Source organism: Centrocercus urophasianus, unplaced genomic scaffold, assembly GCF_019232065.1.
Source record: "Centrocercus urophasianus isolate 14NV4802_14NV808 unplaced genomic scaffold, USGS_Curo_1.0 seq_29, whole genome shotgun sequence".
NCBI lineage: Eukaryota > Metazoa > Chordata > Aves > Galliformes > Phasianidae > Centrocercus > Centrocercus urophasianus.
In genome coordinates, this window is record NW_024884855.1 from 4,877,494 (window position 1) to 4,891,803 (window position 14,310).

General features: G+C 44.8%; 2 protein-coding genes, 1 long non-coding RNA gene and 1 other non-coding gene across 11 annotated transcripts in view; 2 read left to right on the forward strand and 2 right to left on the reverse strand.

Moving 5' to 3' along the window:
- The first annotated feature begins 99 nt into the window (after positions 1-99).
- On the forward strand, positions 100-13,680 carry LOC122165069. 5 transcript variants are annotated; one of them, XR_006170376.1, is made up of 5 exons: positions 100-315; positions 2,182-2,347; positions 3,599-3,686; positions 4,724-7,322; positions 13,503-13,680. It is a non-coding gene; the product is annotated as an uncharacterized LOC122165069 (long non-coding RNA). The 5 variants fall into 5 exon arrangements; XR_006170377.1 differs by lacking the exon at positions 13,503-13,680 and having other exon boundaries at positions 4,724-5,366; positions 7,279-8,191; XR_006170373.1 differs by lacking the exon at positions 13,503-13,680 and having other exon boundaries at positions 4,724-8,191.
- TRNAL-UAG lies at positions 856-937 on the forward strand. The gene has a single exon. It is a non-coding gene; the product is annotated as a tRNA-Leu (tRNA).
- On the reverse strand, positions 1,341-12,243 carry LOC122165067 (putative short-chain dehydrogenase/reductase family 42E member 2). The gene is made up of 13 exons (XM_042827694.1): positions 12,037-12,243; positions 11,434-11,603; positions 9,933-10,320; positions 9,286-9,381; positions 8,271-8,328; positions 7,487-7,605; positions 6,906-6,981; positions 5,253-5,335; positions 4,722-4,859; positions 3,868-3,933; positions 3,171-3,234; positions 2,397-2,470; positions 1,341-2,007 (listed from the first exon to the last, which is right to left on the reverse strand). Exons 3-13 carry the CDS (start codon positions 10,272-10,274, stop codon positions 1,759-1,761), a joined length of 1,365 nt encoding a protein of 454 aa, XP_042683628.1. The 5' UTR covers positions 10,275-10,320; positions 11,434-11,603; positions 12,037-12,243; the 3' UTR covers positions 1,341-1,758.
- The window catches only part of LOC122165068 (putative short-chain dehydrogenase/reductase family 42E member 2), a 29,947-nt gene continuing 28,349 nt past the window's right edge, over positions 12,713-14,310 (reverse strand). For 3 of the 4 annotated variants that reach the window (XM_042827695.1, XM_042827696.1, XM_042827697.1), the window contains one exon: positions 13,308-14,174. In XM_042827695.1, the coding sequence (XP_042683629.1) occupies positions 13,971-14,174 (204 nt within the window). In that variant the 3' untranslated portion in view covers positions 13,308-13,970. Of the gene's footprint in view, positions 12,813-13,307; positions 14,175-14,310 lie in introns of those variants that run through there. The other variant, XM_042827698.1, reaches the window with a different exon arrangement.

A 14,310-nucleotide genomic window follows, 5' to 3' on the forward strand; every position in this document is an offset into this window, starting at 1 on the left:
ATCGGCTGCCTGAGCCGCCCCGCGGCGCTCTGAGGGCTGCGCGCTGCTGGCGGGAGGCGCTTCCCTCGGGGTGTGTTTGTGTGTGCGTAAGGAAAAGCGGCCCGGAACGCAGGTTGGAAGCTGTGGAGGCTGCGACCGGGAGCGGCTGCCCGGGCTGTCAGGGGAGCGCGTTGGACTGCTCTCCATTGCCCTGCACTACGCTCCATTGCCCCGTGAGAAACACAGGCGGTGCGCAGCGCGTTTCCAGTGCCAACACTTCTCATCTGCTCAGCGCTCCCCCCGCTAAACGCATCGGTGGCTGAGCTCTTCCTCGAGGTAGGAGCTGTGGAAATGTTAAACAAAACTCCTTTCACTTTTATGGACTATGTGGAAATTAACGTGGATAGGTTCTGGGTTAAAGAAAAACGTGTATTAAGATTAAATACGAGGTACCGGCCCACACGCAGTCCCCTCTCCGTCCTGTTTCCAGCCCGCGCTGAGGCGAAGCGCAGGAGCGGTTCGGCCCACACCGCCCAGCCCGGCAGCGGCGCGCGCAGCTGCTCTGTGGGTCAGAGGTCAGAGGTCGGGCCGGGCGGCACCGGGGCCGCGCGTGCAGCCGCCGCGCGCTGCTGACGCCTGGCCGGGGTGCTGGCGCCACCTTCCGGGAGCATGGTGCTGCGACAGCGCCCTCGGCAGCGCCGAGCCGCTACGCCTGAGGGCGGGGAGGCCGCGCCTGCAGTGCCTCCCGCGGAGAGGAGCGGAGCTGATGCGCACCGCCGCGCCCGAGCACGGAACGGCGGCGCGGGCGGCGCTCCGCGGGTACAAGCGCGGCTCTGCCTGCTGAAAAGGGCCTCGCAGGCCGCACAACCACCAGGCGGTAGCGTGGCCGAGTGGTCTAAGGCGCTGGATTTAGGCTCCAGTCATTTCGATGGCGTGGGTTCGAATCCCACCGCTGCCAAGAAGTTTTGTCTCGCCTCGGCGGCGGCTCCTTTTCCCGGCCGGCAGCCGCCCGGCGGGGCGCGGGGCTTCCGAGCATCACCTCGCGGAGCTCCGTGCAGCGCTGGGTACAGCGCCGCTCACCGCCGCCCTCTGGCTTCGGAATGCAGGCGGGGAGGCGGAGAGCGACGCTCGCCACGCGTCCGCCCGTGCCCTCACCGCCCCCCGGTCACGGCCGTCCGTGTCCCCCGGCTCCGCTCCGCCTCCTGCCCACCCACTCCTGTACTCCGCTCCCGGCTGTTCCCTCCCAGCATCCCGGGGGAAGGGAAGGCGGTCTGTGGGAGTGCTTAGAGGCGGCACAGCCCAGCCCTGGGAGACGTGGCAGCGCGGAGCCGCAGAGAGGCACCGCACCGGTTTCACGGAGCTTCACGTTCCCTTTTATTTTCCCTCATATGCAGTGACGCGGTCAGTTCACAAAGGAAATTCACACCGTGTGAGCTCCGTGCAGCCCACAGGGGCGATTCACAGCCGGGAGTGCTCCGCGTGCTTCTTCCGCACGTTTCTCAGCTCCCCGCTCCTGCGCTGTCTCCATCTGCTTTCCGCTGCTTTTCTCCGTCGGCTGTGCCCTGTGTTCTTTTCGCAGCTCCTCGTGCACTCCAGCAGTCAGTTTGGAAATATGTGTGACTTTAAACGTGTCTTAGTGATGGACTTTGGCTGCAATTGCTTACAGTGTTGGTGGTGTTCAGGTTTGTTCTGTTTTTAATCTAAAATAAGTGCCTGTCTGTGGAGCTGGGGATGTTCCATGGGAGCAATTCTGCAGGGAGCACATGCAGCCTGTGTGAGTCAGTGCTGTGTTTCCTTAAAAAAGTGCAAAACTGAAAGGTCATCAAATCTTAAAGAAAGAAAAATCAAACTTAAAATCGCAAGGAACAAAAGCATCACTTTGGGGAAGACGTGCTCGCTCCGGGCCTCTGCTCTGGTTTTGATGTAATGCTCCACAGAATCGGCGAATGCGAACTTCTCCGGGCTGTAGCCCAGCTGCCTGCGGGCCTTGTCGATGCTGAAGGTGTGCGTTGTGGAGACGTTCTGCACCTGTCAGCAAAGGAGCCAACACACAAAGTGTGAGTGTGTAGCAGAGCTGAACAAAGGCTGTGCACGGTGGCAAAGACCCACTAAAACGAACTGTAAAACTGTATTTAAAAATATGCATATCCAAACCTGTTGACTACTGACATATGTCATGTAGTCTTTTTGTTCACCCAACAGGAGTGTGCCGAGAGTCCAAAGAAGCAGTAAAGGCTGCACAGCACGATTTACTCCTGAAAACATCCACAAAGTGTTCTGCACTCCTATGTATGTAAGGACACAGTAAAAGTCATCCCTAGGGTGCCTGAAGGGTCTTCAAACCTTAGGTCCCAGCTGTACTCATATGGTACGTGTGCATCCTGGGGGAACAAGGGAGCTTACAAACAAACCTGTACCTCATTTCTGGTCAGCAGAGGTGACAGCTCAACCAATGGTTTCAGTATCAGATGAAGATGCTCCATGACTGTGGCTGCAGAACAAAAGATTTCTTCTTGAGGGAAGAATAGCCAGTTGCAGTACCTTATGATTGTGGCATATCACACACTATATTTGATAGTGAAGGATAATCCTGAGCCTAGGAGAGCTCAGGGCACCCTTAATGCTGACAAGGAGCTGGGTTTCATCTTTCTTGCTTCAGTCAGCCTGATTTTAGGGTGTGTGCCTCACAAGGGTTTGAAGGCTGTAACTGGGCTAGCACAACGATCTTGAGAACTCATACAGACATGATAAAACCAAACTCTTCTGGGTGAGATTCAATCTAGTGGCACGTGGGTTTGTTTCGGGGGGAGTATGGGAGAAGGGAGTACAAGAAATTAACTTGTGCAGGCAAAGCTGGTAATCTGCAGGTATTTCATGGAGTCATGGATTTTTACATAAAACCTTCTACGTCTTCCACAAAGCTGCACATCTGGTAAGCCTTAGAAACTACAACCAACCCAAACCATCTGTTTTAGTGTGACTTAACTCACAGATCATTCTGGTTTCAGCACACATACACACCTGAAGTTCACGCAGAACTGTTGCATACAAGATGAGCTTACAGCACATTTTATGTGTGAAAACAAGAACTGTGGCCACATTAAGAAAAAAAGAACAACCCACAATATCATGTTACAACTGGGAAGAGGGTTGCTTGGCTGGACAGAGAAAGACTGATAAAGAATTTTTACCTGATGCATAAACTAAGGAAGTAGGAATAGGTATCCATGGCTTACTGCAACCTAATCTTTCAAACTGAAAGAGATTAAAAAAAAAAAAAACAACAGTAAAAATACAGTACAGGAGATGGAAGTATTTACTGATAAGGCAGAACATTTAATAATTGCTGTTACTACTTGATTTTTCATTTTTAGGGGATTCCAGTTACGTGTCACAAGCAGACACTGTGATTTTCAAGTAGCAGTCTTTAGAAAATTACAAAACAGGTCTATGGTAATTGACTTAAATATCATGGTGTGCTGATACCAAATTTAATATCCTGACATACTTATGGTTTAGAGCACGTCGTTAGCAGCAAAATGAACTAAAAATATTGGATATTAGAGTTATTCTGTATTTTCAGAGTCATAATTTGAATTTATATTTTTGTCCATCTAAGATAGCCACTGTTAACAGAAGAATGCCCAAGCAATGAGGATGATGGCTATCCAAAGGAGGACCCTGCTTCAGAAAGTCCTTTTGTCTCAGTGAGTACAGCTGCTTTCAAGTGACATTTTAAGTAGGCTTTGTTACAGCACTAATCAAAATGAAATTCAAGCAAGAATTGAATGCACACTGAACCCAAATATGTCATTTGCACTCAAAGCCAGAGTTGTGTACAGTAAAACAAACTAATATATTTAGAGATAAAGCATACAGTGTACGTACGAGTGGAGCTAACCATTCAAAAAGGTTGAATTTTTCACCATCATGAATGAAATACACCTGACCACTCTGTTGAACAGGTAGAGAAGAGACAAGTTAGTAAAAATAACACTGCATATACGTTGACTTGTTCACCTTACTCCTTATGAATAGCTCAAAGGCTGTATTATATAGAAACGTGCAGTACACATGGATGTACATACAAGCCAACAAACTGCACATATTTCCATCATCTTTTCTTCTGCATGCCATGAAATTCACTGTCAACTTGAGAAGCAGTTTGTATGCCTAACATACCTTGGTACAAATTATTTCTTACAGATTTACGTATACAGAAAGACTGGACAGACTATATAGGGATTACCAAATGCACTGGAAGCAGTGCAATAGATAACTTTTGCTGTTGACACATATTTAGAAGATGGTAGGACATGTTCTGGCCCCAGTCTAGTTAAGAGTCACTGAAACCCACACAGTTCCATCTGTGTAACAAAGCTGCAAATTATCTCTTAGCAATTTGTTTTTAGAGTTTTAGAAAAAGTAGTTTAATCTACTTTTCCTTTCCTAATCTACTTTTCTGATATCAAATATTTTTTTCTCATCTTCAGAAATGGCAAATAAGTATCATAAAAGCACAAAGATGTAGCTATTCTTGGAGAACTGAATATTCCAGCTCAACACACTGCACAGCCAGTGCTGCCACAGCTCACACTGTCCATGGCACATTTGTCAATTAAAAAATACAGACAACACAAGCCAAAGGACCACAGTATTACTACAGTAGTTACTGCAGTGCAGGATACCGTGGCAGGATCCACAGCCAAATGAAAACTATGGTGTTTTCATTGTTTACTTACAGCTATGTAGTTCTTCTCGGGAGTGAGAGCTTCAGCAGCCAGAATTTGAGCTTGTACAAGGTTCTCTACGTGCACCCAGTTCATTTTAGCAGAAGGATCCCCAAACTTGAAGTTAAGTATCCCTCTTTCAATATTCCTCTATAGACATAAAACAAACATGAAACCAAAGCAAGAAATAAGACTGGAAATATGTGTTGCTCTATCTCCTTTCATCAGTATTTTGGTTTAAGTTGTATGCAAGCAGATTTTTGAAATATCATAGAATGGCCTGACTTTTATAATTACAGTAAGCATTACATTGTAAAGCTGGACTTCCATGTGTTTGTATTTAAAAAGAGGCTTTTTTAATGTATTATGCATTCTTTGTAGATGTCATACAGTGTCTGACCAAAAAAAGTTGCAATATCATCAACAGACAATCGAACTGTTCAACTGATGCCAGATCAGAAGGTTGGTCAGTCTGTAATACACATAAGTGATGCTGTTCAGTACCCCAGAAAATGCTGCTGATTAGAAAATGGAAGTACATACTGCTAGCCTTGGCAGATGTCTTTGCTCCTCTGGTCCATAAATTCCTGGCGGGCGAAGAACACATGTATGCAGTGCTCCACCTCCTGGGAAAATTGAGACAACGATTCAAACCACGTGAGCTTCACACGACTTACGTTATCACCGCATGAGCTGAAGAATGCTGTAGCATAACTTACTCTAAATTAAATTTGCTTCACCAGCTTAAAAAGACCACACACCAGAAAGTGCTGAACTAGTAGATGAATATTGGCAAATCAAACCATGCAAAATAACAAGACAGGATTCAAAAAATCCTGCCAGCAATATTCCATAGGGGCAGGGAGGGACTCAGAGGTCTTTAAAGGTTCCTTCCAGCCCAAACCATTCTAAGAGCTCTCAAAGCATTGGCATAGCTAAATTCCTAGAATTTACTAGATATTTCCAAACTTCTAACCAACCAGTCCTTTATCTCTGTGCCAAAGCAGTCGGTGAGAGTGCCAGCTGTGGGGATGAATTTGCTGAAGTGAGCAAGTCATTAGTGAGAATGTGGAATGAAAGCAAACTGATCTCTTAGAAAATTATTGCAGGGAAACAGTATCTCACTGTGTGTGCAAGATGGAGCTGAAAGGCTCTCAGTAGTAGGCACAGCCTGCTCCCACTAGAACTGCTGTGGAACCTCTTGAGAACCTCAGTGGGAGAAAGTAAGGGCCACTGTAAAAATCCAGTGATTCCCAAGTGTAGCAGTTGACTGGTTTGTCATCTTCTGTTCTTAATAACTCTTCCTAATATTACTTGAAAACCTGCAAAATACTCATTCATGCTGAGAGCACAGGATCTAATTGAGATGTTTGGAACAGTGGCTGGCTAAAATCCCAATGAATTGCTTTGATCCTTTGCACAGGTAAATTAGTGTGAGTTTCATTGAGAAATGCACAACTATCTATACTGCTCCCAAAATCAGAGCATCTTTGATATGTTGAGCTGCTAAGAAAGGAGAAAATAAGAAAAAAAGCTTTTTGGACAAAATAATTCTATGGCTGTGAAATGCCAGTCAATGACTTGATATCTGTTTATAGCTCTCTGCAAGTATCAGGTGCAGAAAGTCTTTTTTCTAAGTTGCCCACAGCTAAATTGAGCCCTGTGTCACTCGTTGGCAGGGCGTCACGTTGCACTTTACATTAATTTGCTTTGTGCAGGCAGCTACAGTATCTCACAGGTGAGCTTAAGTATTCAAGTGTACAACTGCCTTCCTCAACACGGAAAACTTTGGGAAGCACTAATAAATAATTCCAGGCTGTAGTATCAGGTGCCTTATTCAGATTTTAATATATAAGGGAAGGGGAGAACAATTTCATCAGCATTCATGTTCTACTTATGCTGCATATTGCAGCGACATAAACACATTACTGTTTAATTTATTGCTGTCTTAATCTTTTCAATGAAGATGCTGAACTCACTGCTGCCATGCCAAGACCTTCTCTTGGCACTGTGAGAACTACAATTAAAAGTGATTTTTAAGAGAAAATCCTTCAGTCTGTGAGAAGGGGAAGTAACTTGATTTCTTAACTGCTGGACACTCTTGTCTACTGAATGACTGATACAGGATGCAGGATGTTAGTGAGGCAAGGGAAGAAGAGGAGTACATTTTACTATGAACTGCTAACAGAAAAGTACCTGCTAGTGGAGTTCCATTAGCTGCTAGTACCATTTGTTCTGCAATTGATTTGGTTCTGGAATAATGATCAACATGCTACAGAGAAAAAGCAGACAGGTTTGTATCTATTCTTGACATGGCATAACAGAGAGGCATTGCTTCTCTACTCCCTTCTTACATAGCAGATGACAACAAACACCTCACAATATGGAAGTTTTGGGATACTGGTTTAGGATAAAATATGTGCAGATTGTTAAGGCAAGCAAACATTTTTGTTTATGCAAACCCAGTTAATTAATTTCAGCCCATTTGAGAAGTAATAAATATATGTATGCTTTAATGCTGCCAAGAATGTAATTGATCAGTACTTAGTAATCTGGATTTCTTTTTCAGGTAACGGAAAAATCAGGAGCCAACTTTTTAAGACATCAGGACTGGTCTGTATTCTAGAGTTTGTTCTCTTGTTGCACTGCCTCAGAGAAAATAGTATTTGATATATTGTATTATTCAAAATGCCAGGCTTTTTTTGGGGGGGGGGTGGAGGGGGGAAAGAAGAATGTAAACAAAGAAGAAAAGTGAAAAAATAATACAACCCAAATACCTTTTCTATAGGAAAATATGGCACAGTTTCCTCATCACCATCTTCAATAGGAAGCCCTCCAAACACCACATTCACTGTACTGGTGTATATCAATCTAGTGACGTTCCTTTGTTTGCAAGCTGCAGCAATATATAAAGTAAAGTAGTTCAGTGGAAGCTTGAACAAAATAGAAAAAAACCTGTATGAAAGGGAGGTGTGCTTCTTGAGAGAAACTTGTTAGATTTTCTGGCAAATCTTAGAAGAGCAAATCCATTTTATTATTGGATTATTTAAGACACAAAGTATATGGAAGACAACAGTTAAATAGAAAATATCTGTTCAGAACCAAGTGCTTTATTATTCTGCATCTCCTAATTTAGGTAATGTAAGCTAACAGTTTGCCTTTGGGCTGGCTGCTACCAGCCTGGTGAGAGGGCTGCAGCCCCAGCCGGGTAGGTAGCTGGAAGACTTTCTGTTCCAAGGGCTGCCCACGACCTGCGCACACACTGTAATGCAGCAGTGAGGCTTACAGCATGGAAAGCTGTTCATGTCTTACATGCATACAGACTCTGCCATAATGTCAGACATGATTATGACAAGCTGAAGTAGTTGAACTGTAGTGCTGACACTAATATCTTGCCCCAGGTATGAAAAGACCATTGACATGTTTCCTCATCTTCTGTCAAAACTGTGATGTATTTGGTAAAAAAAAGCAGTTCATGACAACCAAGTAGGTTTTTTTTCCTAAATGGCTTGATACTTTGATATGCCACACCAACACCTACCAGCAGGGTTACATACATACCATCAATGATGAATCTTGTCCCATCGATGTTTACTGTTTCAATCTCTTCTTTGTGCAACTGGGAAAATAAAGTGGTGCCCTTTTGAGTAATGATACATTCTAAATTCCACAGGTGGACACTGTAAGTGTCCATAGATAAAAGTAATGAGTGCTTTGATTAAAATATATATATATATATATGTATAGACTGAGGTTTCAGACATCAAGAAGTGATTTACTATTATTTTTAAGCTACACTTGTAATTTTCTTACATTTTTTAGAGACTAGCTTGCTTGAAGTGAAGAGAATCATGGTGTTTCTTCCTACCTCCAATGATTATAAGACTGTAAACAGTGTGTTACATTGCCCATGTTTCAGTAGTACTCATTGACCAGCTGGCTCTACCCAGAGTAATTCCAAGTACACATTGCCCAGCTGCAAACATTTTTAGAAGCTCTTTTATACAGTTAAGATAATTACTGAAGTTCATTTTAATTTAATAATGTAAGGAGTGTGTGTGTTTTTGACTTCAATCATAAAAAAACTGTGGTTCAGAATCCCACATCAAGTACATCCTTACAGCTTTTTACCTACTAGTGGCAAACAATTAGGATTTGAAAGAAGGCAGTTATTTTAATTTAGTTACATAAAATAACTTACAATTCAGTTCACATTTCACTGCGTCCAGTGACCTTACATGTAGGGGTTCCATTTAAAAGGTTTAAGGAAAGAGGTTTTAGAGTGAACCTGCCCTCCCTTTTCTGTCCCTTTGTTCTTGCAGTGTTCCAAACCAACAGCCTCCCAGGCTGCAGTTAGTGCCTCTAATGATGGAGAAATCATTTCATACTAGGAAAAGGGCACTGTAAGCAGCCTACTTGTTTGCACAGAGCAGTTGACCAGACCAGCATGGGCATGGATTCAGGCTCCCAGCTTCATCTGAAGTGAAAAAGATCTAACATGCAATGTTACAAAATCAGGCCTCCCATCCTCAGTGTGGGCAGTCACACAGAAACATACAAAACAATTTGGACTCACTTGCTCTCTTCCTGACATTCCATATGAAGCTACATGAAACACACAGTCAGCCCCTTCACAGGCTGCAAATATGGCATCATAATCCCTGACATCTGCCTGTAATACATATGAAAAGATATTTGGACCTGGAATCAAAACGATAGGTTAGCATTTGTCATACAGTGGGTTAGCACAGAGGGAATGTGTTTTTGTAATGGCACATACAGTACATCCTGGGACTGAACAGTAGCTCCATTTCAATACTTGCTCATAATCACACATTTCTTCTGTAGAACTCAAAGAATTTAAAAAATGTTCATTAACCTCTTAACACCTCTATGAATCATGAAGTGCACTACTCATCTCATCTCATCAGAGGTGAACAAACTAAGGCCCTGGTGTGGGGAGTGATGGTCCTGAGGAGTTCCTTCAGAGACAGGAGATGAAGCAGTACTCTGTGCTGCACATTACAGCTCTCATCACTCTTCTTATTCCATGTGAATATTAAATGCTTGCTGATAAAAAATCATGTGGGATATTCACACAGTTGAAAATGTCCTTAACATTTCCAATTTTTTGCAGTAGGGTATTTGGATTCTGCAAATACTAGTAAAATGTTACAGAAAAGGCAAATTAACTTACTGTTGTGAGCATGTATTTTGTCATACCTGGATGCACACTACTCCATTAGGAACTTTCCAGATAGGCTTGTGTATATCGTACAGAACAACCGAAGCTCCTGAGCTGGCAAGAGCACATCCAAGCTTGTATCCCAAGTAGCCTCCACCTCCCGTCACCACTGCTCTCATGGTTTTATCCTTCGGTGCTCCAGCATTTCCCTTCACTCCAGAGCTAGGGGGTTGGTGCCAGGGATTTGCTGCCCCACTCACTGGAAGTTTTCTGTTGTTGAAATAATGTCCTCTGTGACCAGATGCAAACAACAGTTTCTTCTCCATGTTGAAAATTGCTCCATAGTGTTCCCTGATGCACACAATTCCAGCAAGCTTCATGGCAACCAGCTCTACTTGCAGCAGCAAGGTCTTACTTCAGTGCAACCTAAAGACAAAGCAAAACACTTGGTTCCAAACGTCCAAAGATTCCTCTTTAGAAGACCAAGCTACGTTTGGTTGTCTCATGTTATAAAAGATCGGTGGTGGCCTTTAGGGGTCATACATGAAACAGGGCCATACCTAAATCCTGAACTGTCAGGAAAACACTCAGTAAATTGCATTTAAGTCTCAATACTTTAAAACCAAGCAACCAAGGCCCAACAGAACAGTGGAACAAAACTGGCCTTGGTGCAAACGAATTTAGTGCTTTGTTTACTTGTCCACGGTTTATTGCAAAGCCATCTGAGCACACTGATGTTTTCAACACCATTCTAAGAATCAGCTGAATGTAAATTAAAATACACTGCGCTTTCATTATTGGCAGCGGTTGGAGCTGAGTACTTCAGACGGAAAGAAAGGCTTGCTATTTATCTGATGTCCTTACAGGGTGGATCAGCCCATCTGACCCCTCACTTTCCCGCAGAACTAAAGCACAATTGCAAAGTGACAGAAAAGGAAAGACCCGGTCAGTGGGTGTATTGAGCAAAAAGTAGGAGCGAAACAATTGTTTTTTAAACAAGAAGAGTCTTTTCCATTCGTAAAGCGACAGCCAACGGTACCCGCTGCCGACACGGCGAGTCAGAGGCGACCGGTACTGAGGCAGCGTTACCGCATCCCCTCCCCGCGCCTCCATAAAAGATTAAAGGCCACCCGAGCCGCCGCCGCTATTCTCTGCATCTCACTTGCAAATTCGCACGCCAGCACGGAAACCGCCGCTCCCCGGACGACCTCCGGGGCCAGGAGCCGGAGTCCGGCCATGGCCCAGCGGCCAGGGCACCTCTGGGGCGCCCTCCGGGGCCGCCGTGCGGCGGAACGGCCCCAAAGGCGCGGGCCGACCCCGCGCTTAACGCCCGGCTTCCCGGCGGGCCCCGCTCCCTGCGGCGGAGTCCCGCAGCACCCCGCGGTCACGCTCGTCTCGCGGCGCCTTTGGGACCCCCTGCCCTTCTGTGGGACGGCGCTCGTCCCGCGGCACGCCTGGGGTGCCGTGACCTCCAGCGGCATTCCCTGAGCCCCGCGGCATCCCCGGGACCCCGCGGCAGCAGCTGCCGGCGGTTCTCACCTGCGCGCATCTCCGGCCCGCTGCTGGAAGGCGCTGCCGGCGGCCGGGCTCCGTGTGCCCCAAGCTACCTGCTGGACGGGATGCTCGGGAATAAAACGGCATCTCTCGGTCAATGTCCGGAGAGTCATTGCTGGGACATGGCTCGGAGAGACGCACAGCATCGGCGACACCTGCGGAACAGCGGCAAATCCCAGAGGAAACAATCGCACGGACGCGGGCTGCGGGGTCCCTGCCCTGCCCTGCCCTATGGGCAGCGTGTGGGGGGGTCGGGAGCTGCAGGCGGTACAGTTACCCACTCCAGGCACAAACAAACTGAACTTGGAGCACTCTTACCTTTTCCATCACAGCTGTGCCATGGCTGAATGTTCGTATTAAATTTTAATCCTTTAAAGACACACTTGCCATTATGGTAGGGCACATGTAACTCTAACGGTAGCCAGCACAAACAGGCTCCGTAAAGACTGACAGAAGTGTGACAGCTGTTCCATACTGATACAAAAAGTTGTCTTAAAATTCAAACGCTGATTTGTAATAACAGGAAATTAATGAAACCAGTTAGCGTTAATCAGCACTAGTGCAGTACAGATGTAAAAAGCATCTTACCTGAAGTAGCAGCTCAGAGGTTTGGCATCCCAGGAGCAGAACAGCAGGGTTCCCCACAAACTGCAGCCACAGAGCCAGCAAGTTTTGTGGTTACTCCTTGCTGAGGAACACCCAAAACCAAGAGCCCATGGAAGCTCCTCTCACTGGACTTCAGCCAGCTGTCTGAGCTCTGCTCTGCAAAGTGTCGGTGTCACCTGGGATGCAGTCCTGAGCCATCAGTCTAATAAAAGTGATATATGCAAGATTCATAAATAACTAGTTTAAAGGCAAATTAAATATGTTTGCATGTAGTTAAAACGCTCTCGCTGTGAAGTAACTTTATACATGTGGGTTTTATTCTGCATTTCAAAGGAACAAGGTTTATGCAGTACCTGCCACAGCACTTGCCTGTCAGCCAGCTGCATTGCTTCATATGTAACTGGGCTTATCCACATTTGATTAAAGGTCTCTTATATACTGAGTTCCTTTCCACTTCCTGAAAGGAGTAGGAGAGAGGGCTGATCAGTGCCACTGCCACAGTCCCGTTTGTAGAGTTCTATTTGTATGGACAAGACAGTCTTACAACACCAGTCCCTCAGAGATCAGGCTTTCTGCCTTCACTGCACAGAGAGCTACTTGTTTATTTGTTTAAAAAAAAAAAAAAAAAAAGGTAAAACAAATCTTTGCTTATATGCATTGCAGAGTCAACTTGTGGTTGCTCATGTTTTCCTGTCACTGGGTATTATTCAAGATAGGAACAGTTTATGGTAGGGATGCTGTTAGCACTCCTGCGTACCCTGCAGATTTAAAGATATAATGAGAGTTTCCATGAACTTCTCAGTCTTAAAACTCCCACAAAATGCTAATGCAAAAGCAAGACAAATACAGAGTGCAGATATTCAGGCGGCAGAGCTTTTCCATCACTCTCCTCTGTGACTCACCCTGGCAAAGGTGCCTCTCCTGATCCAGAGTAACCTCATGAAAATTCATCTGGGAAACACATTATATGTATACATGTAGAACACATGGACCTTATGTAGCACAGTCCAGCCTGCAAGCAACTCTTAATGTTAAGAAGATCTTAAGGAGATCTTAAGGAAATCTTAAGGAGAAAGGCAGAGGTTGGACCCAAACTCAGGGCTGAGCTCTTGGTCTGCCTGCTGACACCACAACAGCAGTTCACTGAATGACAACATCCCAGCACAAGGCAGCATTGCAGACCTGGCTCCACTCACGCAGAGAGACAGCAGTAGCTCCTTCCTAAATTCCAGTTACCTGCCATCCCCCTCCCTTTCTACAGACTCCTTAAAAGCAGTATTTGGTTCAGTTGAGATTTATTATTGCATCTAAAAATTATTTTATATATACATTTTATTACAGCTTTTACACTGCTTTTGAACAACAGAACTGTTTCACATAAATACGACTTTCGTCCTCTCAGCACCTGTCATTTATACATTTTCACTTATTTTTGTAATATTTCCCAGGTCTTCGTAATTCCTGGCACTAACATGCAGTAGCTGTAGTAGCAGCTTCATCAGAGCAATCGTTGAGACAGACTTCTCTTCATTGGAGCCACTGGTTTTGTTACAGCACTGCGCTTCTATGACGGCTCCTCCTCTTCCAAATCCTCACCCTTCTGGATGATTGTTTTTAGAAAATCATTCTCAGTATGACGTGATCCAGTAGTGATCCAGTGCATTCAAACTCTTCCTTCACCCATCAGTGGTGAGTTCCTTTGATTCTGTGTCACTGCATTGTCCTTTGGAACATTTCCTGATGCACTTTGTTTTCACTTTTTTATTTTGGGTAAGACCAGGGAGAAGTCATCACAATGATAAGAATAACAAATAAGAACAAGAACTTTCATACGACTGAGGAATACAGAACGAGCAGGTCAGTCATCCCCAGAAACAAAACTAGTTTTTCAGGAACAGGTGGATAGCTGTTTGATGTTAGAAGAAGGAAAGAATGATTAAACTTAACAAAAGACCAAAAACAAAGAGCTTTTTAAGGAACGTGTGACCTTCCTGGCAAACAGGTCTTGTTTTAAGATAATGATCCACAGAATCTGCAAATGAGAATTTCTTTGGTTTGTAACCAAGTTGATTTCGTGCCTTGTCTATTCGGAAAGTGTGAGTTACAGTAACGTTCCAGACCTAAAATCCAAAAGGACAGTTATGGAAGTGACTTCACATCTGGTTTTATAGAACATCAACAAACGTATGCCAACAGTGATATTACATGGAATTAAAAACACGAATAGACACTCAAAAACATACATATTTCAGTTCT